Raw genomic sequence first — 26,836 nt, forward strand, 5'->3', positions numbered from 1 at the left:
AACTGTTTTAATTCAGCCAAATTGGAGAGATTTCAAGCATGAACAGCCTGTTTTGAGTCATGCCACAGCATCTCAGTCAGATTTAAGTTTGGACTGACCAGGCCACTCTAAAACCTTTATTTTGTTTTTCTAAGCCATTCAGAGGTGAATTTGCCAGTGTGTTTCTGATCATTGTCCTGCAGCATTACCCAAGCGTTCTTGAGCTTGAGGTCATGAACTGATGGCTGGACATTCTCCTTCAGGATTTTCTGTAGATAGCAGAAATTCATGGTTCCATCAATAACGGCAAGTGGTCCAGGTCCTAAAGCAGAAAAGCAGCCCTAGACCATCACACTACAAGCTCCATGTTTGACTGTTGGTATGATGTACTTTTTATGAAACGCTGTCTTAGATTTACTGCAGATGTAATGGGATGCACACTTCCTAAAACGTCCACCTTTGTCTAATCAGTCCACAGAGTATTTTCCCAAAAGTCTTGGGGATCATTAAGATGTTTTTGGCAAATGTGAGACAGGCATTTGTGGTCATTTTTGTCAGCAGTGGATTTGGCCTTGGAACTGCCGCTTTTGCCCAGTCTGTTTCTTTTTGTTGAATTATGAACACTGACCTTAACTGGGTCAAGTGAGGCCTGCAGGTCTTGAGATGTTGTTCTGGGTTCTCCAGTGACCTCCTGGATGAGCTTTCAATACGCTCTTGGCAGTCTGACCGCTCCTGGGAATGTTCACTACTGTTTCAAGTTTTCTCCATTTGTGTTTAATGGTTCTCACCGTGGTTAGCTTGAGTACCAAAGCCTTCGAAATGCCTTTCCAGATAGACTGATATCAAAGCTTTCCAAAAAAATGTGGTTAATCACCATTAATTCTGTCACGGTTTGGCAAAAAACAAAAGGAGGACCAAAATGCAGGTAACATGAAAGTTAAATAATAAAAAGGTAAAAAACTGATAAAAACATCCTTTACTAAGTTAAAAAAACCCTTCAAATTACATAAGTCCCACCAGATATAACACCAGGAACACGAGGAATACTGGAAGCAGAATGACATTCAACGAACCGACAAAGACAAAGGGAAACACAGGAACTAAATTAGGCACAGGAAGACAGGTGTGGCAAAAGAGACAGAGGTGAAACAGGAGAGGGCGATCAATGTGGTGGGAAACCAAGGCAGGAAGAAAACCAGAAATCACACAAGGGAAGCAAACTACAAAATAAAACAGGAAACATGGAACACCTCACAATACAGTTACAAAGAAACACAAGGACTGAAAGACAACAAAACAGTACACTAGAAACTAAAACTAAGGAAACACTGCAGTCACAGGAGGATAAAAAGGCAAATACAAACTACAACCAAAGGGAATACAAGGAAAACAACACAAGGAGGGAAAGCATGAGATATTTAGAAAAAGGGAATGGAAAAACTCTGAAACACTAGAACAAACTCAAAACCATCTCAAATTCATGATTTAACAAGGGGGGCAATGACTTTTTCATGCAGGGCCAAGTAGGTTTGGATGGCTTTTTTCCTTTAATAGATGAAATCATTTACAAACTGCATTTTGTGTTAACTTGGGTTGTTTTTGTCTAATATTGAAATTTGTTTGACAATCTGAACGTATAAGTGTGACAAATATGCAACATCAGGAATACTGTTTTTACAGCACTGTACTACATTGTTTAATATATGAAACTGGTATGAATAGAACAAAAATTAAGTTCAGTATTTACTTGTTTCAGCCCCTGTTAGAGTTTTGGCCTCCTTACACTCCCATAACTTTAAATGTCTGTCTCTTATGCTGCTAAGTACTCCAGCTAACTTCTAGCTTTGTCTGGTTTCTCTTAATTGTTTTGAAGCTTGTGTACAATAAATCTGTTGCCATAAAAGTGAGAACAATCAGCCTAAAGATGCTGAAATACTCTTTTGAACTTGTTGATGATTCTGAGTTGGAGAGCAGCTCCCCTCGCTTCAATCTTTTTTAACCTTTGTGGTTGGCTGATATTAAAAATATAGATTTTGCAGGTTTTGAGTTGTTTGTTATCATTTTTCTTTTATTACTCCAAGCCCTTTTCACCAGAGTGTCTTTTATGTGTCTCTGCAAGGAAGCACGTGTTACCTTGGTTGCCAGCGGTTTATTACTTGTGCCTTATGAACTGGTTTAATGTGTAATTCAACATGGTCACACTGATGGAAGAAGAATGTTGGGTGTTACATCTTATGTATTCCATTGCATTCAGAAAGTATTCAGTCCCCCCTCACTTTTTTTAAAATCTTGTTATGTTTTAGCCTGATACTACAGTTGTTTAAATTATTTTTTCTGTCATTAGTCTACACTCTGTACCCCATCATCACTAAGTGAAAACAGAATTTTAGAAATTTTTGCAACTTTATTTAAACGAAAATTAAACCCATTTACACATTGAAATAAGAATTCAGACCCTTTACTCACTAGTTAGTTGAAGCATCTTTGGCAGCATTTACAGCCTTGTGTCTTTTTGAATATAACAAGTTTTGTACACCTGTACTGGGGGATTTTCTGCCTGTTAATTTTGAGAGCTATTTTAAATGTTTGTCTTAGTCATTAGATTAAATGCCTTTTAGTTTCAGTCACATTTTAGTCATTTCTACCATTTATAGTTTTAGTCTAGTTGTAGTCCATAAAAAGTCCTCACATTTTAGTCTTTACTTTAAGTCCAAGTGTTTATTTTCTTGCCCTGGCAAACCTGGTGTCCCTGCTTTCTACAACTGAGAGGCAGAATAGCTACAGATGCCTTGCATTTGGACAGATTTACCCACAGTAGGGAAATATCATGGATTTTGAATTTCAGACAAGAACTAAGTTACATTCTGTTCTAGTTTTAGCCATCTTGATGAAAACTAAACTTACTTTTTGACAGTTTCAGTCATCAAATATGTCTTTTTTTTGGCTAGTCTTATTCTAGTCTTTCTCATGGATAAAGGCTGCTGACAGACATTTTTGGTTATAGTTTTAGTCAACGAAATTCACACTGCTGCCAGCAAATCCTCTCAAGCTCAGTCAGGTGGGATGGTGACCATCATGGACAGCAATTTTTAGGTCTCTCCAGAGATATTCGATAGGGTTCAAGTCAGGGTTCTGGCTGGGCTGCTCTAGGACATTTGCAGAGTTGTCTCTAAGTCACTGTTGTGTTGTCTTCGCTGTGTGCTTAGGGTCATTGTCATGTTGGAAAGTGGACCTTAGTCCCAGTCTAAGGTCCAGAGCACCACGTACTTTGCTCCATTCAGCTTTCCTTCAACCCTGATCAGACCCCAGTCCCTGCTGCTGAAAAATCCCCCCACTGCATGTTACTGCCACCATGCTTTGCTGTTGGGATGGTACTGGACAGGTCATGAGTGGTGCCTGGTTTCCTCCAGACATAACATTTAGAATTAAGGCCAAGTCGTCCATCTTGGTTTCATCAGACCAGATAATCTTGTTTCTAACAGTCTGAGAGTCCTTCATGTGCTTTTTTGCATACTCCAAGTGGGCTATTATGTGCTTTGCACTGAGGAGAGGCTTCCTTCTAGCCACTTTGCCATGAAGCCCAGATCAGAGGAGGGCTGCAGTGATGGCTTTCCTTCTGGAACTTTGTCCCATCTCCATGCATGATATTTGGAGCTTGGTCAGCATGACCATCGTATTCTTGTTTTTTTCTTCTACAAAGGCCCTTCTCCTGCAGCCACCTAGTTTGGCTGGATGGCCAGCTCTTGGAAGAGTCCTAGTTGTGCCAAACAAATTTGATTTAACACACATGGACTCAAATCAAGGCATAGAAACATCTCGGCAAAGATCAAGAGAAATGGGAGGAACCTGAGCTAAATTTCAGGTGTTGTTACAAAAGGTCTGAATACTTATGTCAGTGTGATATTTCAGGTTTTTTTTTTTTTAACTATTTTTAATGGCTGCACCATATCAAAACTGAAAAAAGTGAAGGGGGTCTGAAAATTTTCTGACTCTACTGCATAATATCCATGTGAGCCAGATACCTAAGCTGGATTAAATATGATTTAATTAATAATTAAGGGTTATTTTGTGCCTAAATATAGAGCTGACACCCTGCGTTTAATGTATCTGTTAAATGAAGCAGGTGCTTTGCAAAGTGTACGAGCAGCACAGAGCAGGATGGAGGAGACCGAGGTTGTCTCAGCTCTTAATACATGCATATAATTAGATATAATATGCATGTTAGCTCTAATTTAGCAGCCTTAATTGTGCCATTAGGAATGTAAACGTCACACAATCAAACCTCATCGACCCGTGCATACAGCTCCTCAGGCTGTAATGATTCATGGATGGCTCCAGCAGTTGTATTTTACATAATTATAAAATTGAGTAAGGTTTTCAGGCAAGGGGCCCTACGATGATTCAGGTGTTTGTCCTCAGAAATGTCTAGTAGAATAAAAGCACAGAAACAGCAGCGAGCCAGTGCCGTGTCAGATTATGGTGCTGTGATTGAGGGAATACAGCAGAGGATGACTCAGAGGGTTTAAGAGGAGCTCCTGCTTTGGTGCTGTGTTGTGAAGACCTCTACTGGTGCAAAGAAAGAATTGCAACCAGAAGGAACAAGGCCTTCAAAAAAAATCTAAAACTAACACCACATGACACATGGACCCTTTTGGTATCAGCTGAGAGATGCTTTCTGGTATTTCCTAGAGCCAAATGGGTGACTAAGGGCTTTTTCAGTCAATCGATTGAACTTCTCTGCTAAAATCTGTTCTCCTGAATCGATCACTGCTCTAAAACAAGAATCTCTCCTTACTTTTCATCAGTGCTACCGATGAATCAGAATCTTCAAGTTCAGCCTCGAGCCGCGGCTGGTTCCGCAAGAAGCCTGTCCATCACCGTCCAGCAGCCGCCCAGCGGAGCAACTATGACCTACGAGAGCGAATCTGCATCGGCAGCATGACAGCTCATGAGACGGCCGTCTACCAGCAGGTGCCCACTGATGAGGCCGAGGCCCAGATGTTGGCCAGCGCTGATCTGGATGACATGAAAAGTAAGGAAAAGATAAGGGTCAGGGTTTCGGGTGATGTGGTAAGAGTTCTCCGGGGCATCTTGAAAGATCTCAGCCCTTGGGGGAAAGTGGTCTGACAGTATTTTTAGGCATAAGTCGTCTTTTATTCTTGCATTATATAACGTTTTGAAAATAGCTTACTCATAGTTATCTAGCCTGATGTGTTCTTGTGTTATTTCTCAATCTTGAAGGAATTTTTGCAAGAAAGACAAAGTAGCAAAGACATCTTTCCCGCAAACATCATATTCATTCGTCAGATACTTGAGAGTTGAATTTAAAGTATATTCATAAGCCAAATACAGAGTTGAGTGTCTTTATGTTGACTTTGAAATTCTGTCACCCTGTGTCGACCTTTTCCCCTTTTTTTGCTTTTTTGTGGCCATTGTGCCTTCACTATTATTTTGTTTTTTTAACAGGAAGGGAAAGTCCCAGTTGGTTCAGCAACCGAAAATAAATCTCACTGTTTCTTTTTTTTTCTTTAAAAGGGATCTGTCATAAAGTACAACCCTTAGCTTTTTAAGTATTAAAAACATCAGAAAATATCAGAAAACAGAGGTCTGAAACCAGCCTGCATGTAGTCTGTGATAATCCCCACAGACAGAAATTAAGAGGCTGTTTACACCTAACATCCTGACTGGGTGATCTGATACCAGCAGTAAGGCTTAATGCGGGGTGTGAACACACCCAAAGTATTGTGAGGAGGTATTAAAATCTAATAGCTCAGATTACATATGGAATAACCTGACACGCCAGATGGACTGTTTCATGTATCCATTGCATGGGATATCGGTTGTTTGTGATCACATGGCCCAGAATGTCTGTTAGGGATCAGAAAGTTGGGAATAGCCTTTAGGAACGAATGGGAATGGAGGAAAGTTGGTGCTACTAGTGGCGGGAGGCTTCATTACAGTTTTGAAAGAGCATTTGAGTGGCATTTCGGGCCTGTATTTATAATTTGATGGCTAAAATGAAATGTTTACCAGATAGCCTTATGCATCCCTACTTCCAGTACAGCTAAACCCCACCCATAGCTACCACCTCGTTCTCCTAAAATAATGCTGATTGGTCCAGTCTATTCTCAGACCTGGCACAGGCGTTTCAGACTTGGGCTTTGCACAATGGATCTGCCTGATGATAGTCACAGAATCTGGCCAATCCATCTGCTTTGCAAAGTTACATGTTGACTTGGGCTGGAACACATTTATCCACCTTGCTTTGGTAGTGTAAACACTCACAGCTGACCACCGCTCAACTGGGAATACAATGCTGCCTCCCTGTGTGTTCAACAGTGAAGTATTCTTTCTTTTCAGAACAGTCAGCCCTTATCTACATATGAGGGAGGGAAGTGATTCTGATCTCAAGTATTCAATTAAGATGGAGTGTTAATACAAGGTGTGAATGCCTGTACTAAAGTGCTATTCACTCAGAATCAGAATACTCTGCATGAGTCCTAGACCTGCATGATAGTAACCTTGAAAAGCAGATGAATAGACTCCATGTCCGTCATCAGATAGATTCTTGTTGGTAAACTTCAAGCTGAAAAGCTTTTTCTTGGCCAGATAATGACCAGACAGTCTACGTCACAGTGGAGAACGAGGTGGTGGCTACAAGCAACAATCTATTTGGCTTGTGAGGATAGCATGATATGAAGAAATTATGCTATGTCCAATAACACAGTATAATATTGCAGTCATGACATTACTTGTGATTAAAAGCATATCTACATAAAAGTGTGCACATCTCTGCTAGTGGATTTGTAGACTGTGTGCACAGATTTGCAATCAGTGTGTTTATTTTGCAAAGTCATCACAATGACAATGACAATACAGCTCATTATTCAAGGTTTAAAAAGCCTCCTATTAAAGCCAGTCCTAATGGGATAATGGAGACTAGTTTTACAAATTACCAAAACTGGGGACCTGAATGAAAATTAACCATGAATCAGTTGCTCTGTTTTGCTTTATTTTGATCTCAAAAGAGATTATATTGCTTGGCTGCCTTCCTGAGTGGATAACTCATTTTACATTTCCTCATTGCTGCAGAGAAATAATGCTTTGTGGCAGGGTGAGAGGAGATGATTTCATCTGTTTCTAAAAGTACCTTCATAGATGACTCAGTTTTACTTCACCCACGCTACAACAGCACCATGGGGGTATCAGTGTGAGGTGTCTTTTTTATACTGTATATCAACCAGTAACTGTGCTGTAGCTGTAGTCCATTACATCCTGCTCCAAACAGCAGTGGCCTGTTGAACCAGCCTTGCATCCTTCTTATCCTAAACTAGTAATATTCTAACTTAAATTGTGTCATTGTTTGGTTGCATCATGGAAACATGAGGCTCACTTTAACTATTATAGACTAATGTTCCAATTACCAAAATATTTGACCAGATACGACGTTCTTGCTTCCTTTGACCAGCTTTTGACAAAGCCTAATGCAGTTTTCATTACAGTGTTTCCTCTTGTACCAGTTTAGCTCTAAAATGACTGTAATGAATGAGGTAACTGACAGGCGACAAAGACAGTGAATGTAAAGATATGTCAAAGCACTGTGATCAGATGATTACTAAAGTCTAAACCCTATATAGCCAGTTTTGGATAATTGCAGTGAAACTGAGGGGTGAAATCATCAATAAAATGAGGTGATCTGTCAGTAGTCTGTTGTTTGATCAGCAAAATTATCTCTTGATTTTAACTTGATCAGGGGTGCATGTCTAAAGTTGAGATAAAGATTATTTGTCCAAATAACGCTCAAGTTTGTGATGTCAAACTAATTATTTTTCTGCTCCCAATCATGTCGGAGGCAGTCTGACCTCAAACCTTGAATATAAAACATGTTTGATGTTTTGGCTGTATTGAATGGATAAAGTTCCAATTTGCCAGAGGATATCCATGTTTAAAAAAATGTTTAGAATCGTTGTCTCAGTTCCTTGTATTAGCCTAAAATGGCTACGCTAAAAAAAACCAACATATTTGTTCCTAAGGACAAAAGAAAAGTCCCATTGAAAACCACTGAAAATGCCATTTTTGATTCCAAATGTATCTTTACATAAACTAATGCATTCCTTTATTTTAAGATTTCATTTTGGACTTTGAGCTTTCAAATTTTAATTTTTATATTTGTCCACTAGATAGCGCTGTTCTCGTATTTAAACCATGACACACCCTTTCCTCTGCAAGGGTGCTTTGCTACTGAAATTAGTGTGTGTCACGATTCATGTTTGTTAAAGTTTGTGTGTAAAAAAAGTGTGTATGTGTTTTATTTGAGTTTTTTGTAATTTTGTTCTATTAAAAACTTTGGAGTTGTGTAAACATACTGGTCTGTAAAGGGTTAAAGTTAAAAAAAAAAATCTGACACTGCAAAAAAGAATTAAAAATATATCAAAATCAGTGTTGCTGCCAGTTATTCACCCATATCAGGGCCTAAAATATTAGTAACTAGACAAACACTCGGAGAGCGCAGCTCTCCGCCACTAGTCCTATCTCCCAATAGTACAGAATCCTTCAAAAAATTCCTGGATCCAGGTGGTGATCCGGATCACTCCCAAAATCTAATCAGTTGTTCCTTAGGCCCTTTCTGACATTTCCTGAAAATTTCATCAAAATCCGTCCATGACTTTTTGAGTTATGTTGCTAACAAACAAACTAATTAACAAACCCTGCCGATCACATGACCTCCTTGGCAGAAGTAATAATCAAATACTCCTTAAAATGTGTTGTTGTTTTTTTCCTGTAAAGAAGCAGTGGAGTTATGTATACTTACTGATCTTGAAAGGGATAAAATCCCAAAAATATGATTAGTATTTGATATGTATATTTCAGGCTGAAGTAGTTTTGAAAGATTTAATTGTTCTAAGTGGACAAAAGGGATTAAATATATATATATATTTTTTTTACAACTTTTTGTTTGGGAAGCAGAGATTTTTTTTGTATGAAATGTATTTCATATTTTCCTCTTTTTAATTTTTTTTTTTCTGATAAAATCTGTGGCGTTGTGTAAGCATACTGACCTTCAAAGGGTTAAACCCCCCCCAAAAAATATAATTAAATTTGATATGCATATTTTAGACTGAAGTAGTTTTAAAAGCCTAGCTCGTTTACAGTAAAAAAAGAAAATCCTGATACTTTGACAGCAGTTTTTGGGACACTTACATTTTTTGTCATTGGGGACAAATGTGTTTAGGACCTCTTAAGGCTTAAACCAGGATGCATGCCAAGACAGCCAGCCAAAGGTTTCATTCATCCATGTTTGTTGAAATTTTACTGTGAGATTGCTACTGCAGATGACAGGTGTGGTCTCATGGCCTGACTGTGTTGCAGTTTGTGCGTGCTGGAGATAACATTACAAAAAACAAAATATATATCAGTTAAAGCACTACTTGTTTCTTTTGTCTTCCAGGATATTTAATTGTTCAGGTTTGAAAATTTGGACCATTGCAACGTGAAAATGCTAGATTTTAAAAGAAAACATGCAAATGCATGCTTGGAGGATTTTGTATTTTCAGTAGTTAGATGGGAAATGTTAGGGGAAAGAAACAAGAAGAATATGAAAAGATATGAACATAAAAGGACTTGGCTTCAGGCCTCTGACTCTGTGCATCATCAGCATCCTGTCCACAGTTATGTAGAGTTCTGCTCATGTTACTTTAGCTTTTATATTGTGGCAGTCAGACCATATTAATAGCATTTTTTCCAGTGGCAGGCTCCACTGGCACAGTCAAACGTGTGGATATCCATGCTGAAACAGAAAGTTACAGTTTGGCTTCAGCACCCTCCAGTGGCAGCATACAATATTACAACTCAGTCATTTAAAGCAACTTCATAACACATCACTAATTCAACTGAATATCAGCCAGTGAAAATATTCAAATTATTATTTTAGCTCTAAAAGTATCAGTGCATTCCTTTCCTCTCAGTGTTCAGCAGTGGGATCCTCAACCTATTTCCACTAAACACTTGTTTTTCTGTCCCACATGCTCCCTGAATAGTCTTTGAGTGGTTGTTTTTATAAACCAGGAAGCACTTATCACTTTCCTTTAAGGGGTATGAGTCAGCATCAGCTGCTACTGGCTTTGCAGCTCTTTTTTTTTAGTGGGTCTCCTCAAAATAACATCAGCTCTCAACTGTTAAAGCTTTGGTTAATTCAAGAAAGCTCAAATATAGAAACTGGCTTTAAATGTAACATGTAATTTTGACATCTGCTAATTTGACAGAATAAGAGCATTATTATTTAAACTGTAGTAGAACAGGACACACTAGTTTTACCCGTTAATGGCACATGGATGACTCTGCAATGCTGCTCTAAGGTCAGCACAGCTCCTGTTGAAATATAAAAAATAATGCAACAGATCTTAGCAACGGAGTATATTAATCCTATTTGATTAGCACCTAACGTTTCTTTGAGTGTCAAATGCAGCCTAAAACAAAGACCAATGTAGCATAAATCATCTTACCCTGGTTCAGTTATTAGCAGTCTTTAAAACCTTCTTAATGTATCTGGATTAAAGTGAAAATAATCAGAAGTCTGTTTATTTTGTAGCCTGTTTACTTGTTTAAAACATCTTGAAACTGTTATAAACTTAGACAGCTTTTTACAGCCCTTTTGACAGACAGGCAGCTCTGATGTTTACAGATGACAAGCTTTCTTATTGCTGCTGAAAAGTTGGCTCTGCTGTGGGCGTCCAGCATTGTGTCTCATGAAATGAGCCTACACAGCTCCTTGCCTACACAATCACTGTTAAAAATAAGCTTCTCAAACAACAGCTGAAAAGATTGAGGATGGAAGACAAACTATATACAGTATACACATCATTTCTTTACATTTAAGTCACATTAGTATATAAGTAGTATATTGCTACCACTGTCATTATTTTGCATATGCAGTAGTTTATGTTTAACTGGATATTTAGGTGGCAAATTATATGTTATATTATAGGATAGGTCAGGGAGGTGCTGGTGCTGGGCACAATCAAGTTCAAATTTCAAAGATGACTTTAGCTTCCCATAAAGATTAATGCAAGATAATAAAAATGAAATTATTACCCTGTTGCATGCTGCATTGTGCTCATTTTGTTCATAGCTTCTGTCATTTGTGGAGCCCATCCTCCCCTCTTGTGCCCCTCCCACCAAAACCACGTCTGCTTGAAGCGAGGAACAGAGGGAGCCATGGCACATGCTTATGTTAGTTCAGAAAGCTACTACAGCAACAAGCAGTTTCCTAAAGGTCAAGAAATTTAATGTCTGGATAAAGGAGTGTCTTAGTGGGTATGTGCTCATGTGTCCCATGTACAGAGGCTATTTATGTGGCTGTGTCAAGGCCTTAAGGGTAAATAAAGCTTAAGACAGCTGCAGCTGCCTTTGAACGCTATGTAGAGCTGCAGCACTGGGCATTTTATTCTCCATCTTTTCATCTTTGAATCTCCTGACAACTACATAAAAATCCAGTTATTAAATTTTTTGTCACTTTGGACCTTTATACAGCACCTAGGGCATTATCAAAATGGTTAAAATCATAATGGAGCCAGGGGTGCTTCTATGAATGTTTGACATCATGGGAAAGTTATGAATTGTCCTACAAGCAAATAACCTTGGCTCAGGTTTGGCCTGTGACTTCTATCCTGCATTCATCCACACATTTTTTCAACAAAAGAACAATTAAAAGCCTGAAATAGAGAAAAAAAAAAGCAGTATGTTAGAGGTTCATAGAGACTTGAGCCCCCTCTGCTGGCCAGAGTGAAACACAGTGGGTTTATCAACTACCACTACTACTATTTGAAATTAACAATTTTCGTTCATGTGTTGTTTCTGTTATTAAAAACAAGGATTAAAACATACTTAAAACAAAGATTTTATTTATTTTATTTAACCTTGATTTAACCAGGAAAGCTTTGTTAAGATTGAGAATCTCTGTATTAAGAGTGTCTTGGCCAAGTCAGGCTGCAGCACAGTAAACAAATTTACAGACAGACAATAAACAGCCAAAATGAATACAAATAAATGAAACAAATAAATGTTTTCTATTCAAGTATCTTAAGTTCACTTCCTGCATTTGCTTCACAAAAAATAAAAAGGTTGCTGGAAATATGTGATCACAGTAATTTACTAGAACAAGTGTGATTAACATAAAATACATATTTTTACACTACAAATACATATATTTCAAAAATCTGTAGAAATTATTTTTAGGACATTAGAGGCTCCTGGAGAGGATTAGGCACCTTGTATGTTTTCTCTGTATAGTATATAAACTACTTCACTGTTTTTGATAGCATTTGGTGCCTTTTGCCTGTGAATCATATTTCCCTGATTTTGTGAAAACACAAGCTCAGTCTCCTCTCATGTGCACATTGAGCAACAAACACACTGCCATCCTGTGGATGAAAACAAATGCTGTCAGCAGAGACAGTGCTGAGAAAAGACAGAGAATAGACTGAAAAGACATCTACCTCCAAGATCACTCATCTTTAACAAGACATTAAACCAACAGTTAAATGTTGATTTAACATTCAGTGTGTATATGTTAGGCCTCTGATGCAGCTGTGGCAAAATCAAAGCAGCTGGTTGCAGCAATATCATTTCCTTGCAAGTGTCAAAATCCATGAAAGGCTTTGTATTTGAAACTGCTATAAAGTGTCACAATAATGAAAATCAAACAAGAACAAACGAGAGGAGAGAAGACAACCAAAGCGAGGAGAGCCCTGGTGTTGTCAGAGCAAAACTCTCCGACTGCAACCAGAGGCTTTAATTAACCGAGGCTCCAGTCGATTCCCTTTTAGCAGGGACCCAGCCTCAGGCTTTTCCTGCCTTACCAGAGCAGAGTAATCATTGACTGTTTGAGAACCCTCTGGAAACACAAAACAGGGCACCCAGAGTCCATCAAAGCAAGCTATTGGATTTGTAGGGAGCGACGGTTGGAATTGACAGGCTGTATGCAGTAGATCCCCACTGTAGGAACTTCTGCTCAATTCTAGTTAACTATAACATTTGAGTTTGAGTTGTTATCTAGTTTCAGACTTCACACGCTCATAATTATGACCAGTCTTCAGCGGTGATCCCTATGGGCTGAAATCACAACAAATTAAAAACACATATATTCTTCAATTCTGAACTCTGTGAAATAAAACTGCATACATGCTGGTCTTTTGTTTCTCTCAGTCAGAGGTTATTTTTAGTTGTTTTTTTTTTTTTGTTTTTTTTTTTTAACAAAACAGGGGCATTCCAGAAAAGGGAAAATCTAATCTAAGAGAAGGCAATCAAAGCCATCAAAAATCTAAGTAGAGAACATTCATCAGTTCTGATTTCATGAGAGAGAGAAGTGACACAACACAGATTTGTTCAAAGGTCTCTTGCATTGAGAATCTTCATTTGCATGGAAAAAACACAGTTTAGGAAAATCTAATTTTAATGAAAACTTTGGTAATAGACTTTTTCAAACACAGGAAATTAAATTTAACTGAGTAAAGAAATTGTGTACATCAAGGCAATGTCACTGAATTTTTGGTCTACTGTGTGGGGAAGTATATTGAACCAGACTGTAGTCAAAATTGACAGCCAGAGATACAGTGTGGATGTTCAACATTCATTTGTCAAAGCAGCTTCACATGAATACATCATGTAAAACCTTTACTGGAGACCAAACCTATCAGGAGAAAAAAAAAGACAAAAACAATAAATTGCATTCAACAAACTAGTCTAAAGAGGAGAAAATGCTCAGAAAACTTAATTCATTAATCACAGGGTCAGAGTCGGTGTATGTTGTGGTCTGCTGAGCAGAATGTGGCAAAAGTTAGCATCTAGCTCTGCCAGCATCTCGTTCCTCTTTGCAGACTGATGTTGTGCTTTAGTTGAGAAGAGCGAGAATGGTCCAGTCGCCTCTTGCATCTTCTGCAACACAACTGTTAGTCAAAGCGATGGCAGCTGGGTAGGTTTAATACCACCAATGTGATCTGACATCTCCGAACTACACATGCAACAGAATACAGTGATTTCACTATAGCAACAGATCAGAAGGCTTCTACACAGACGCAACAACTTCTGGACTTAAAGAGGAAAGATAAATATCCTGGAGACAGCGATAAGGCAAAGAAGATCACAGAAAAAATGATGGAAATGCTGGTATTCCCAAACAAGAACCTTCATTTTAAGGTAACAGTGGGTGAAGAAGTAAGGAAATATATATATAATATATAAGTAAGGAAAAAGTTGTGTAGCAGCCCCAGTTGCTCTTTAGAAATATCACTGATAACAAGAGGGCCGTGTATTTGATATCGAGGTTTAACTAATGTTAGTGTGTTGGTTATTTCTCAGATTAAGCTGCTCCATTTTAACAGAGATTATCTGTCTGATTCATTTTTATTCAATTTAAGTCAAACTGCTTAAACCCCTTCTAAGTGGAGTTGAAATGTTTTGAACTCATTTTTGGGTTCAGCTTGTTGTTATTACTAATGTAGTCAAGTTAATAATACCACTTTTTTAAATTCTTATTTTTGACTGCTTAGGTCTATCAGCTGTTTTGATCACTTTAAGTGGATTTGTGATTCTTCTCTGATTTAATTTCTTACACTAAATGAATGTGTTACTTTATATTTAGACTAATAATAAAGATGAAACTAGTGCCCTATTCAGTGGAAGCTGGTCAACTGGGGGCGCTAGGGCACCGTCCCCCGTCACTCCTCACAAAGAGAGGACAGATCTTAAGTTCATTAAATACATTTTTTAAACATTTGCTTTACATATCAATAAATGTATATAAATATAGATAAACTCTATCCTGCACTGTGTAAATATGATTTATTAAGAGATTAAAATGTGCAATGTGCAATAAATCAGTAGATCACAAACGTTCTATGCATTTGCTTTTACTTCCTGTTCACTTGCTTCCTCCCTGGGGCGCTGGGCTCATGCGCTCACAGCCTTCCATAGACTTCTGTTATAAGCTGCGCGTGCGCATTCGCTCCTCTTCAATACAAGAGATAGGAGCCCTGGGCACTACACAACGGTACACCCAAACTGAGTAACACTCGCCAGACGCCAACAGGTGGCAGCAGAGAAATATATTCTGTTATTTGGGACACACAGAGGAAGTCATGTGCCGTCTCTGGTAACTTGCTGGCTTTCTGCCAGAAAAGGCATCTGCATTTGTTGTTTAGCTTATTGAGGAATGCAAAGAAGACAGTTAGCAAAATGCAAAAAGAAAACTCAGTCGAGTGTTTAAGAATAAGGTCTTTTCAGAGGAGGACAGTGGGAGAGAAACTTAGAACTAAAGAGCTTGGACCTGATATCAGGATAAAGCAACAAAGCTTTGGCAGAGGAAGAAAGTCCACTGATGGCATATTAGACTAGTAATAATGAGTAAGTAAGTAAATCAATCAATAAATGATAATAATAATAAACATTCAATTAGCACTTCAATATAATATTGTCATGATAATGTGTGATAAATTTAAAAACTTAAGTTGACTGTGATAAACGTTAGCAACTTATGGCTATTGATGACCTTTATTATAGCTATTTTATTTTGATATTTGTTCACCAACAAAAAAAATGCAGATGTAAAAAAGGCATATTAACGACTTAACTCACGGTGTAGTAACATCTTTTGATATACCTTACATAACATATCAAATTGAGATTTTGTTGTAGCCCCCCTGAAGAAAAATACACCAGCTGTCACTGGTGCTATTACACCATTCTGAGTAGAAATCTGATTCTAAGTGTTTCATAAGTATTAAATGGAATAAGCTTGAGACATCTAGTAGGCTAGTTATTCTGTTTGAAAGAAAATCCTTGAAACTCTACTCTAGGCAAATATGAGTATCAGACCATGACTTGGAGTTGGTAGATACTCAATATTAAAAAAAATCTGATCAGGCTTTGGAGGGCAAAAATGCTGATCGGGACATCCCTACCACACGCTAAGCTTACCATGTTAGTAGCAGCCATTAACTGAAGCTACAGTGGAGGAGGTTTCGTTACAATTTCAAAAGAGCATTTGACAGGATTTCAGCCCTGTGTTAAAAAAAAAAAATTATATATATATATACATACACATAATCAGATTAACCGACTTGTCAGTCTTGCTAATGTGATACCTGAGTTTAGCCATGTAGCACACTAACTGTTTGCATCCCTCAGTCCTAACCCCTCCATTTATCAAAATCAAGATGGCAGTGAATCAAAATAATGTATATTCAATACTGTCACATCATTTGCTACAGATATAATCTTATTAAAATCTCATATAGATTACAAAATTACACAAAAATTTCATGTCACATTAATAGGCCACATATGTATAAATGTGTTCAAGAAAAATTTAAAAATTAGGAAAAAGAGGCCAAAAGACTTGATCTAAACTACACACTAACACAGTACTCAGGCATGTTGTGCACATTAAAGAGTGTCCTGTCAAAGATAAGTGCTCTTGTTGTAGAAGAGTCAAACCATTACACCTCAGGGGTTTCCATGGAGACCAAGCGACAGAAATGGTTCAGCATGCTCTGATAATTAGCACCCTGATTCTCACTAAGATTAGTCCCATCAGTCAGGTTACTCTGGTGTTGTTTTAGTATAAACAGTATTTATTTCTGCGTGCGTCTTTCTGGTCAGTATGTGTGCTTTTCTCCGTTTAATGCTGTTCAGTTAGAGACTGAAACCATCAGAACTTGAACTTATCCCCTTCTACGAGTCACATGATGGACTTCTGATGATGGAAACTATGGAAACAAAAGGCATGAACTCTTCTTGTCTGACTCACTTAATGTAGGTTTCCAGCCATCACAGAGATCAATGGGCTGGGGACATCATTAGAAAAGGGCGGACCGACCGTTCAGCTGACAGGCAGGTCTCACAAAGTAGACCATCCCCCATCAATACCTGGATTTGAACTTGCAGATAAAGTGTTTTTGCTGCCATTTTGCATCTCTGTAATTGTGGATCTAGCAGGGGGGCTTCTACATGAGAGTGTGGCCCCAACTTTGTATTTTTGTTTGGATTTAAAGCTTTTTTTTGGCTTCATATTTTTATTCCAAACGTTGGAGTCCTTGAACACAACACGACTATTAAAACCTTGGATGTTTGAACTTTTTTCAAGGTTCATACAGAAGTTTTGTTGTGTTATCAGAGGTACACTACTGGTCACTGCTTGGTCTGATTAGAAGAGTGATCCTGGAGAAACAACGGTGTTCATGAGTTGAAGCTCTGGATGAGAAGTGTGTCTACTTGGAGAGAGGAGGATAGGAGGAGGAATCGGCCGTGGAGATGACAGACATTGAGGGACAGGAGAACCAGGGACATGGCAGCCCTGAAAAGAGGCTTAGCACTGAACTTCACGGACAAGAACGTCGGTGCAGCACCCAAAGAGGCACCCCGAGGCAGCACCAGCATGAGCACCAAGGCTCCCTGTCCAATGCAGATTGTTTGGAAGATTTTGATGAGTTTGTGTTGGATTTCGATGATTATGACTTACTCGAGTCAATCCAAACTCACGTGGAGTCATCAATCGAGCCTATCCGTAAGTTGGTTGTGCTTCTGTTGAAATGTTCCCATTCTGTTACTGTGCAGACTTCTACCCATTCAATGAAGAGCTGCAAACCCAGACATTTGACTGTAGCTAATGTTATTTTGAGTTGCTGATGACTAAGGCTGTTATGTAATCGTAATGCGTCCGGATATCCAAATAGATGTTCATTTATTTGGGGTTTTACATGGATAATCAATGGAGGGGGCGCTCACTTGTTACCATTGATCACTTTCTGCTGCTGGCATAATAAATGGCAATAGAACTCGCTCATGACCACACACAGAACAAGTTTGTCCACAGTATTGAGTGAATTGATGTGATGCCTGACTGCTGCTATTTCCTGCTTTCCTATTGATTCAGTGCCCCCCATTTGGTTGATCCATTTGTGATCTGCCATGACTAGAGTGGAAAAACATTTCATTGATCAGCAAAGTGTGGTTCAGCTTAATACGAAATAAATGAAGTTAATCAGCTTGTGATACTTATGATATCAGTGTCTGGGTGGATAGTGAATCCTGAGTGGCTGCAGGGTATCCATTGATTCATAACAAGGGACACCCATTATGAAGATCCAACAACCCAACTAAGTCTTTTTGCCTTTATAAATCACTGTGATGGTTACTAACAGTATGGCAAGATGGCATGGGATCATTTATCAACATTTTGAAATTGATATAGGGAATTGACTTGACTTAATAGCTATGTATTATTATACTCACAGAATAGTCATTGTGTGTCAAACTTGTGCAGCTCAACTGACTTTGACTCTTGCTTCCATGCACCATTCACCATAAATATGCAAAATGCTCATCTGAGATGCCAAGGCAAATCTGAGTTCAGTTGTATTTGGTTCTGAAAAATAAAGCTCAGCGTTAGTCCATGCAGGACACGGTAGTCATACACCTAGCTGTCATCAGCTGACTGCCAGCTGATTGTAATTACCCCCCCCCACACACACACACACAGCTCCTACAGCCAATTGCAGCTTTCTTTCAACATTGCAGTGAATTTATGGCGTACTTCTCACTAATCCCTGCTTGCATTAATGCTGCTGCACCATACTGCTGCTGGCAAAGCTTAACCTCCTTCACCCCAGCCTTCTCCCTTATAGCATCAAGCTTATGGCACCATCATTGAGATCAATATTACTACATACCGATTGCTTCAGAACTAATTTTATTGTGTTCAGTATGCATTGTTACTAATGAATCCATCCATATGGGGGTTTCTACCCATTCACACCCTGGAAAGTCAAAACATGCTGCTTGACTAACCAGGGAACATCTTTTGAGCAGAGTCTTCTCTACCAAGTAAAACTGTATATTCATTTTCAATATAAAATGTATGAATAGAGTGTTCCTGACTGAGATGTTATTATTTGCATTAGCTTTGCAGGTGTTTAAATTTACTAAAGCCTTGCTCTTTACTTAACCCCGCTCCCACTAGATTTCTAAACCCCTATTTTCATTGATGGAAATATTGATATGTTCACCTGAGCATCAGCCTGATTAAGTTTCCTCTCTGATTGAAGGAAACCCTTAGCAAACAACCACATCCTTGTCATGCATAGTGGTGCCACATATGGATAAAAAAAGCAGCTGTGACTCTCACACTTATTTAACTCTAGGTTATAGCTTAGTAATATCAATGTCAAAGTCATATTTCTGACCCTATTTACTCATCATTTGTTTTAAAGTCATACAGAGTTGAAACTGTCATGAAAACTGCAGCACACTTTTATTGTCTATCGGAGACAGTAGACTAATCTTTACTCTGTTTATGTCATGCTGTTAATTTAATGCAATAAGGCCAATTTGCACAAATAACTACATAATGGCTCAGCGTCTCTGCACTAGTGCTATTAGGGCAGACAACACTGTAGGGGGAACATTATAGCTGTTCTTTTAACTTACTTACAAAGTTTTAGTGCACACTCTTTCTTGTGTAGCTTTAACAAAGTGCCACAAACCCACTTACTGCTGAGTAATGCTGGCTATGCAGAGACAGATCCACATGTTTACACAGCACGGGCAACTACAGCTAACAAAACAACAATGAAGGAATTTGGTCTAGGAGATTGATGGTTGGAATCCCAGTCAGGTAACTTTGGATAAAAGGTTAACATCAAGTAACCTCAGGAGTGCAGCATCCATTTCCTGAGAGGGGTGTGGTCAGGGGCGGAGTCAGACAGCTCATCAACATTTAAAGCCACAAATACAGAAACAGCTCGTTCTGAGAAGGGCTGAAACAGAGGGGTTTTTAGACATGTAAAAATCCTATACTAGAGTGTTTTTTCAGCAACAAACTGCATGTTTTGGAGACCTCTAAGAACAATATAAGCTTGTCTTAAAGGGTAAAATATGTCCCCTTTGAGAAGACTAAAATGTAATTCAGTTTTCGTTGGACATTCAGAATCTGTAATATTTCTCCAGTGTGGGTAAATCAAAATACAATATACTGGTGCACCTCAAAAATTTAGAATATCATGTAAAAGTTCTTTTTTTAAGTTTTTAAGATTTAAGTTTCAAAAGGTGAAATCTTCCGTATATTCTAGATTCATGTCAAACAAAGTGAAATATTTCAAGACTATTTCTTGTTTAAATCTTGACGGCTTACTGTTCTCAAAAATCTAAAATCCACTATCTCAAATTATTAGAACATCACAAAACATTACACTAAAAAAGGATTTATAGCACAGAAATGTCCATTTTCTGAAAAATTATGCTCACTCCGTACTTGGTTGGAGCTCCTTTTGCACATATTACTATATCAATGCATTGTGCATTGAGACAGTCAGTGCTATTGTGTTATAAAGCCCCGGTTGCTTTGATAGCAGCCTCAGCTTGTCTGTATCGTTTAGTCTGGCGTCTCACATCTTCCTCTTGACATTTCCCCAGAGATTCTCCATGGGGTTCAGGTCAGAATCAAGCATAGTAATACCATGACCAGTTTCTGCTTTGGCTTTACTGTGGACAGATGCCGAGTCTTACTGGAAGGAGGTCTCTTAAATCTCCTGGGGGATGGCTGACATCGTTGACTCTAAACTTTATAAAGCACAGTGCAGCAACAGCAGCAGATGACTTGGCACCCCAAACCATCACTGACTGTGGAAACTGAAAACACTGGATTTTAAGCGCCTTGGGTTCTGTGTCTCTCAGATCTTCCTCTTAGACCATGATTTATAATATTCAAAATTTAGTTTCTGAAAACAGGACTCTAGACCGTTGAGCAGTGGTCCAGTTCTTTTTCTCCTTGGCTGAGGTGAGATGCTGATGACGTTATCTGTGGTTCAAGATTGTCTTGACACTAAAAACTTAACACATCTAGTCCACTCCTGGACCCGTCCGTGATGCACTAACTCCATCCTTCCCTGAGGCCCACCCATTTATTGAAACTCCTCCCCTTTCTCTTCACTGAAAATGCAAAACCCAGTTTTCAAACTGCATTCACAAAAACTAGCCATGGGCAAAATCAATCACACCCATTAGTATTTTCTGTTCTTAGAACCAAACTGTGTTTTCACTTAACTCACTCAGCAGTCAGAAGTAAAGCAGTGCTGAGCAGCCATCACAAAGTTCAAAGTTCAAAATATGCTTTAAAGGCATGAATGGTTGACACCTTTGTTACCAAAGCAGAGTACATCAAAAAACAAGATAATAAAGACAAACACTATAATACTATTAATATTAATAAAACTTATTAATATCGAATGTGGTGACATTCAGAAACAAAACCTGCAGCTAGGTGTATATGTTGAGGTTCTTCCGCTAGACATAGTCTTATTATTTCTTCATGTGATCCTGCTGCTGTAACTTGGCTCAAAAAGTTGTCTCTTACAGCTTCATACAGAGGGCAGATGAGGAGAAAGTTTTTCCTAATTTGCAATGTTAACACATTGTTTGGTCTCTAGGTTTCCAGTTTTTATGACGACCTTTTTCAATTTCTACTTTATGGTCGCTGAGTCTGTACATTGTTAAAATTTTCCTTTGTTTGGGGTTTCTCACAAGATATTCAGCTAAAGAGTAGTCTCTTCTCAGTAGACAATAACATTCTAATTTATTGTAGGATTTTATTTCATTTTGCCAATATTTAATGTATTTAGATTTGTTTTCTTTGTCAATAATTTTAATTTGTGTTTTGTAGAGATTTTGTAGCTCCTGGTTCTTTAGCTGATAATTTTCTTTAATATTTTTAAGAGGGTCAGTCTCTGGGCAGAGGCTGTTGCTCAGAAAGGCCAGGTGATGGTATGATATGGTATGTATCACACTATATCACAAAATCGAAAACACATCAGCAAGAGAGTCAATAGTTTGTAAGTTAGAAGCACATGAAGTTCATTACAATATATGCTACAAATACTGGAAATGCAATTTTCCAAAGGAAATATTCAGATAACTAAATCATTTGCAACCCTGGGCAGGTGAAAAAGAGAGAGGTTGACTATTAAAACACAAGAAGACTCTTGCACACCGTCATCGACAGGTCCAGGACTTACAGTACTCCATTACAGTGTTTGATTTCTCTAAAGTACATCAGGTTAATTTTTGAACAATTGTAAGTACTTACAATTTTGTAAAGTACTAAGATTTGAAAGTGCAGGCAACAGCGTGGGACAGCCTTCTCTTTTTCTTTTTTCCCTTTGAAGGCAAAAATATTTACACCTCAGTGATAGTTCACATATTTAAAAGCACAAGTCTGATTTTTATCTAGCTTCCTTTGATTTAATTCCATGAACAAGACCTTTATCCATGACAGTTAGTAGTATCATACAGTATTGCACTTTATCCTACCATATCGTATCACATGGTATCGTATATCCTGTGTACTGTAATGTGTTTTATCTTATCATACTGTATCATACTGTACAGAATAGCATGGAATTGTATCGCATAGTAAAGTATAGTATAGTGTAGTATCATACAGTATCGCATGTTATCATATGGGATCGCATCATTTATTATCGTATCATATGGTATCCTAACATTTCATACCGTATTGTTCCATATTGTACTGTATTATACAATACGTTACTGTAACGAACTGTATGATATCGTATCAAACAATACTGCACTGTATCACATCGTAACATGTCATATCGTATAGTATTATAGTATTATAGTTTAAAATATCGTATTCCTGTTCTCTCTCATCCTTGTAGTGTACAACCTCTTATGCACACTCTTTCTTCTTAGATGCTCAGATTGTTTCCACCCATCTTTGATATTGACTTAAAGTGTAAATTGTTTTCAACACATCATTAGCAACAAGCGTTTTCATTTTCTAATTGCTGTGTGTAAACAACACAAGTTGCTGCCATTTAAAAAATGGAATGGCTTGGAGGCGAGAGTCATACCCTACAGTGAGAAGAAAGGTTTCCTTCAATAAACAACACGTCTGATGTTGGACAACTTGATATAACTTGTCTGGCTGTAGATACAGCAATGAACGTGTCCCTTTGTCTTTTTTCTTGTTTGAATCTGTTGATACCTCAAGAGTGGGTTTTTTTTTGACTGAAAAATCTCAAGAACCCCTTAAAGAATACCCCAAAAGTTGGGAAATTTTAGCATCAGGCGCCATACAAGTTTTCCACTTGGCCCTAAGCTTAGTTTTGAGTGCCCCTGATCTGGTAGTGGACCTCCAGAAAAGACACTGAGTGGGCTAGTGTTCAGACTTTCCTCGGAAATCATTATTAGTTTGGATACCAAATGACCAGATATCACCAAGTAGAAGACAGTTTCTCAAGCTTGAATACCATAATTCATTGAGCTCCAAAAGGAAAACCTACCTTCCCAAAAGCATGAAAATCAAAGGCTAGGCCAAATTATTGGACTGTTGGGATGCAGCCGTAGTGATTAAAGCTGAAGTTAGCCCATGAATGTTCATTATTCTGTACTAAACAAAACAGGCAGAAAACAGTCACAAGCTTGCTTAAATGAAGTAAAACTGCCTAAAGAGAATAAGCACTGTGGGTATCCAAATAAAGGAAATGTTTCATGTATAAACATACACATTGTACCCTTTAGATCCTAAGGCTATTGACAGATCCTGTTTTTTTTAACAATTTTAACTGTCAGTTTTGATTTGTTAGATTCAATTATGTACATACACACTGTCTTTGCTAACAATGAGATTTTTTCCCTACAACGGTTTAGGATTGCAGTAACACAAACTTTTTGGTTTAAAATCAACTAAACAAATGGGATTTGCACAATGATTGGATTCGACTCAGATAAAGTGCCAAAAGAAGAAGAATTTGTGGACAAAATGATATCTGGCAGACAAGTGAACCAACTTATTTTTATGTTCAATGATTTTTTGGGTCATTGTTGGAAATTATTTGATGTCTTGAATCCTCATAGATTAGTTTTATTATATGAGATGGTTGGTTACTCAGGCATAGTTTACTTGTTCATGTTTATAATTATTCTACAGAAAATAATCGTCTTGTCTTTGACCCAGGCCAACTATCACATTACCCATTTTCATCCCATTTTAGGAAAAACCAAAGGATTTGTTTTCCAGAAGTAATCAACGTTTCAACAATGCTGAAGTTTATACATGGAACCTTAAAATCAAAATTGGTTTAAGTATTAGATTCCAATGAAAACTCCCCAAAGAGTGAAACAATTTTTATATTGTTAGGAGTAATGGACAAATCACTCACCATAGTAAATGACAGAAGTACCTGTATTCACAGGAACAGCTAAATAATATGCTCAATAGAGCTGGCAATGCCAAACTACACAGAAGACTTTCAGAAGTTCCTTCTTCTGTTTTCAGCGTCTTATTTGTTTGAAAGTCGCTAGTAAACAAGGCAGTGTTCATTTCTCCAACTAAGAATATTACACTAATATTACACTAAGAATATTGTAACTCTATTTTTTAAACAACCTTTTTTGTTGTTTTTTTTGTCTGGCAGTGTCTGCATGTTATCTTTTGTGTGTCCATCAGCAGGAAACCAAAATGCTTCCTCACATCAGATTAGGGTTGTTCCAAATCAGATACCAGCATGGGAAATATGTCCGATACTGCTTAAAATGCAGGTATTGGTATTGGCAAGTACACAAGTTTATGCACTGATCAGATTTCTTTGGTTTAGTTTTATATTTGTCTTTGTTAAGCCATCGTAAATGTTAGTGCTATAAACTGGTAATCAATTCTTCTTCACTGCTGGAAAGCACTACAAACACGGGCTACCGTTTTTAAAGCAGTGAAGAAGAACCAAAGGACCCACTGCAGCAGCAACGAATGGTGGCTGCATGACAGTTTTTCTCTGAATGTGATCATTAAAATGTATTCCAGACCGGCAATGTCATACAAGACAAGAAGTGACACAGTTAATCAAAAGTTAAATAACTTTTGAACCATAAATCATTGCCTCTTCTTCCTCATAAAACTAGCCAATGTGCTTTCACATTGACACTATTGATGCCTTTGAATCCTGTGCGGCAGCATTTTCAGCAAGCCTGGAACTCTTGTGACTTTTGGGGACTTTAATGATTACATCCACACCAGTAAACCTGATATTGAACGTCTTTGTATAAGAGCTGGGCAATTGATTGAAAATTATTCAAAATCGACATTTAGACCCTTTAACCTATGCAAACCTGCTGTGTCAATTATTTCAATTATTACCTCCGCCAAGGAGGTTATGTGATCGGGTGGGTTTGTTCATTTTTTGGTTAGTTTGTTTGTTTGTTAGCAACATAACTCAAAAGGTTGTGGATGGATTTTGATGAAATTTTCAGGAAATGTCAGAAATGGCACAAGGAAGAACTGATTAGATTTTGGGAATGATCCAGATCACCGTCTGGATCCAGGAATTTTTTTAAAGTATTCTGTACTATTTGGAGATAGGGCTAATGGCGGAGGTCTGCGCTCTCCGAGTGCTTTTCTGGTTTTGCCTTGTAATATCTCTCTCTACTAATGCACCGCCCCTTAAAAACAAACTGCTGGCTTTGAAGTCATGTGTTGGGCAACCAGGTGTTGCAAGGCATGAAGCCTGCTGTAAGGGAGAAGTACTAGTCATGTGACACCATCCCATCCAGTTCGCTAAAATTCAAACACAGAGCAAACTGTGCAACTTGAGCGGCAATGATATTTTCTACTTTTTATACAATATATTATACAATAATATATATATATATATATATATATATATATAAATATTTTTTAGCAGGAAATACAAGATGTTTATTTTTTACTTTCCTTGGAAAATTTAACTTTTTCCAAAAGAACATTTTCAATTAATTTGACGTTTTTTTTCCCAATTGTTTCAATAAATAACCAGAAGTTGTTAATCTGTGCATGTTCCTTTCACTTATTTGTTTTAAAATTAGAAAAATATTTACAGAACAAACAGAGTTGGATCTTTGGGGTGGATTAATTGTCCATTAATAGTAATCGAGTTAAAAAGTTCAGTAAATTGTGATTTTGATTTTTGCCATAATCGCCCAGCCCTACTTTTTATCTATTTTAATCAAATTTTGATCATTTATTACCGCTAGCTCGAATGCTAACTCAAATGCTAACCGTCATATTGTTTACCCTTTACAATTATTGATGCCAATATTTGGCATTTAACCAGTTATCATTATCAGTTATTTATTTACTGATAATTGATTAATCAGTTAATTCAAAAGTGTGCTACTTTGGCTCCACTGCAAGGTATATCTTCATATCAACTACCAGCCAATCAGCACCAAGGCTTGGGTGTTACTGACACAGCAGCATCACTTCCTGTTTCCTGCTGCTACTGTGTTACTCTGTGCTGCTTCTCGTGTTGACAGATCTTGTGCTAAATTGTTCATTTTCCTAACAATTTCATATCGATTCCAAATATTGGTTATTGGTCGCTGCACTAATAATAATCTTTATCAATATCTGCCCAAATAAACGTTGCTGTCAAACCTTAGTATTGATTGTGCATTGATTTTGGGTTTAAGGCTATGTACATTTTATTCATTTGCTTATTAGTTCAAAAAGAAAGAATTTTTTGCTAGAAAAAAGTTTTAAAACGTTTGTAAGTTTTTATCAACTAAATCTAGACTATAAAGAGTGGAAATTACTAAATTATCCCTAAAACTACTGAATATTTTAACCATAAGACTAGGAATAGGAGTGTTTCATGTCTTAAACTCTGTTTGAATGTGCTGCAGCCATCTTATTCCTACAGTCAAATTACTACCAACTAGGACTTAAGCAAATGATTGCTTTGAAACAGCAACACTGCCAGATTTGACTGAACAAATAGAGTCAATAACATGTTTCTGTACTGATAACCACCCA

The 26,836-nt window shown here is 37.7% G+C and overlaps 1 protein-coding gene across 2 annotated transcripts in view; it reads left to right on the forward strand.

The window, feature by feature from the left end:
* The window catches only part of slc4a3 (solute carrier family 4 member 3), a 134,345-nt gene that overhangs the window by 55,223 nt on the left and 52,286 nt on the right, over positions 1 to 26,836 (forward strand). For both annotated transcript variants that reach the window (XM_041806767.1, XM_041806768.1), the window contains one exon: positions 4,785 to 5,011. In XM_041806767.1, the coding sequence (XP_041662701.1) occupies positions 4,785 to 5,011 (227 nt within the window). The remainder of the gene's footprint in view (positions 1 to 4,784; positions 5,012 to 26,836) is intronic.

Source organism: Cheilinus undulatus, linkage group 15 (genome assembly GCF_018320785.1).
Source record: "Cheilinus undulatus linkage group 15, ASM1832078v1, whole genome shotgun sequence".
Lineage (NCBI taxonomy): Eukaryota > Metazoa > Chordata > Actinopteri > Labriformes > Labridae > Cheilinus > Cheilinus undulatus.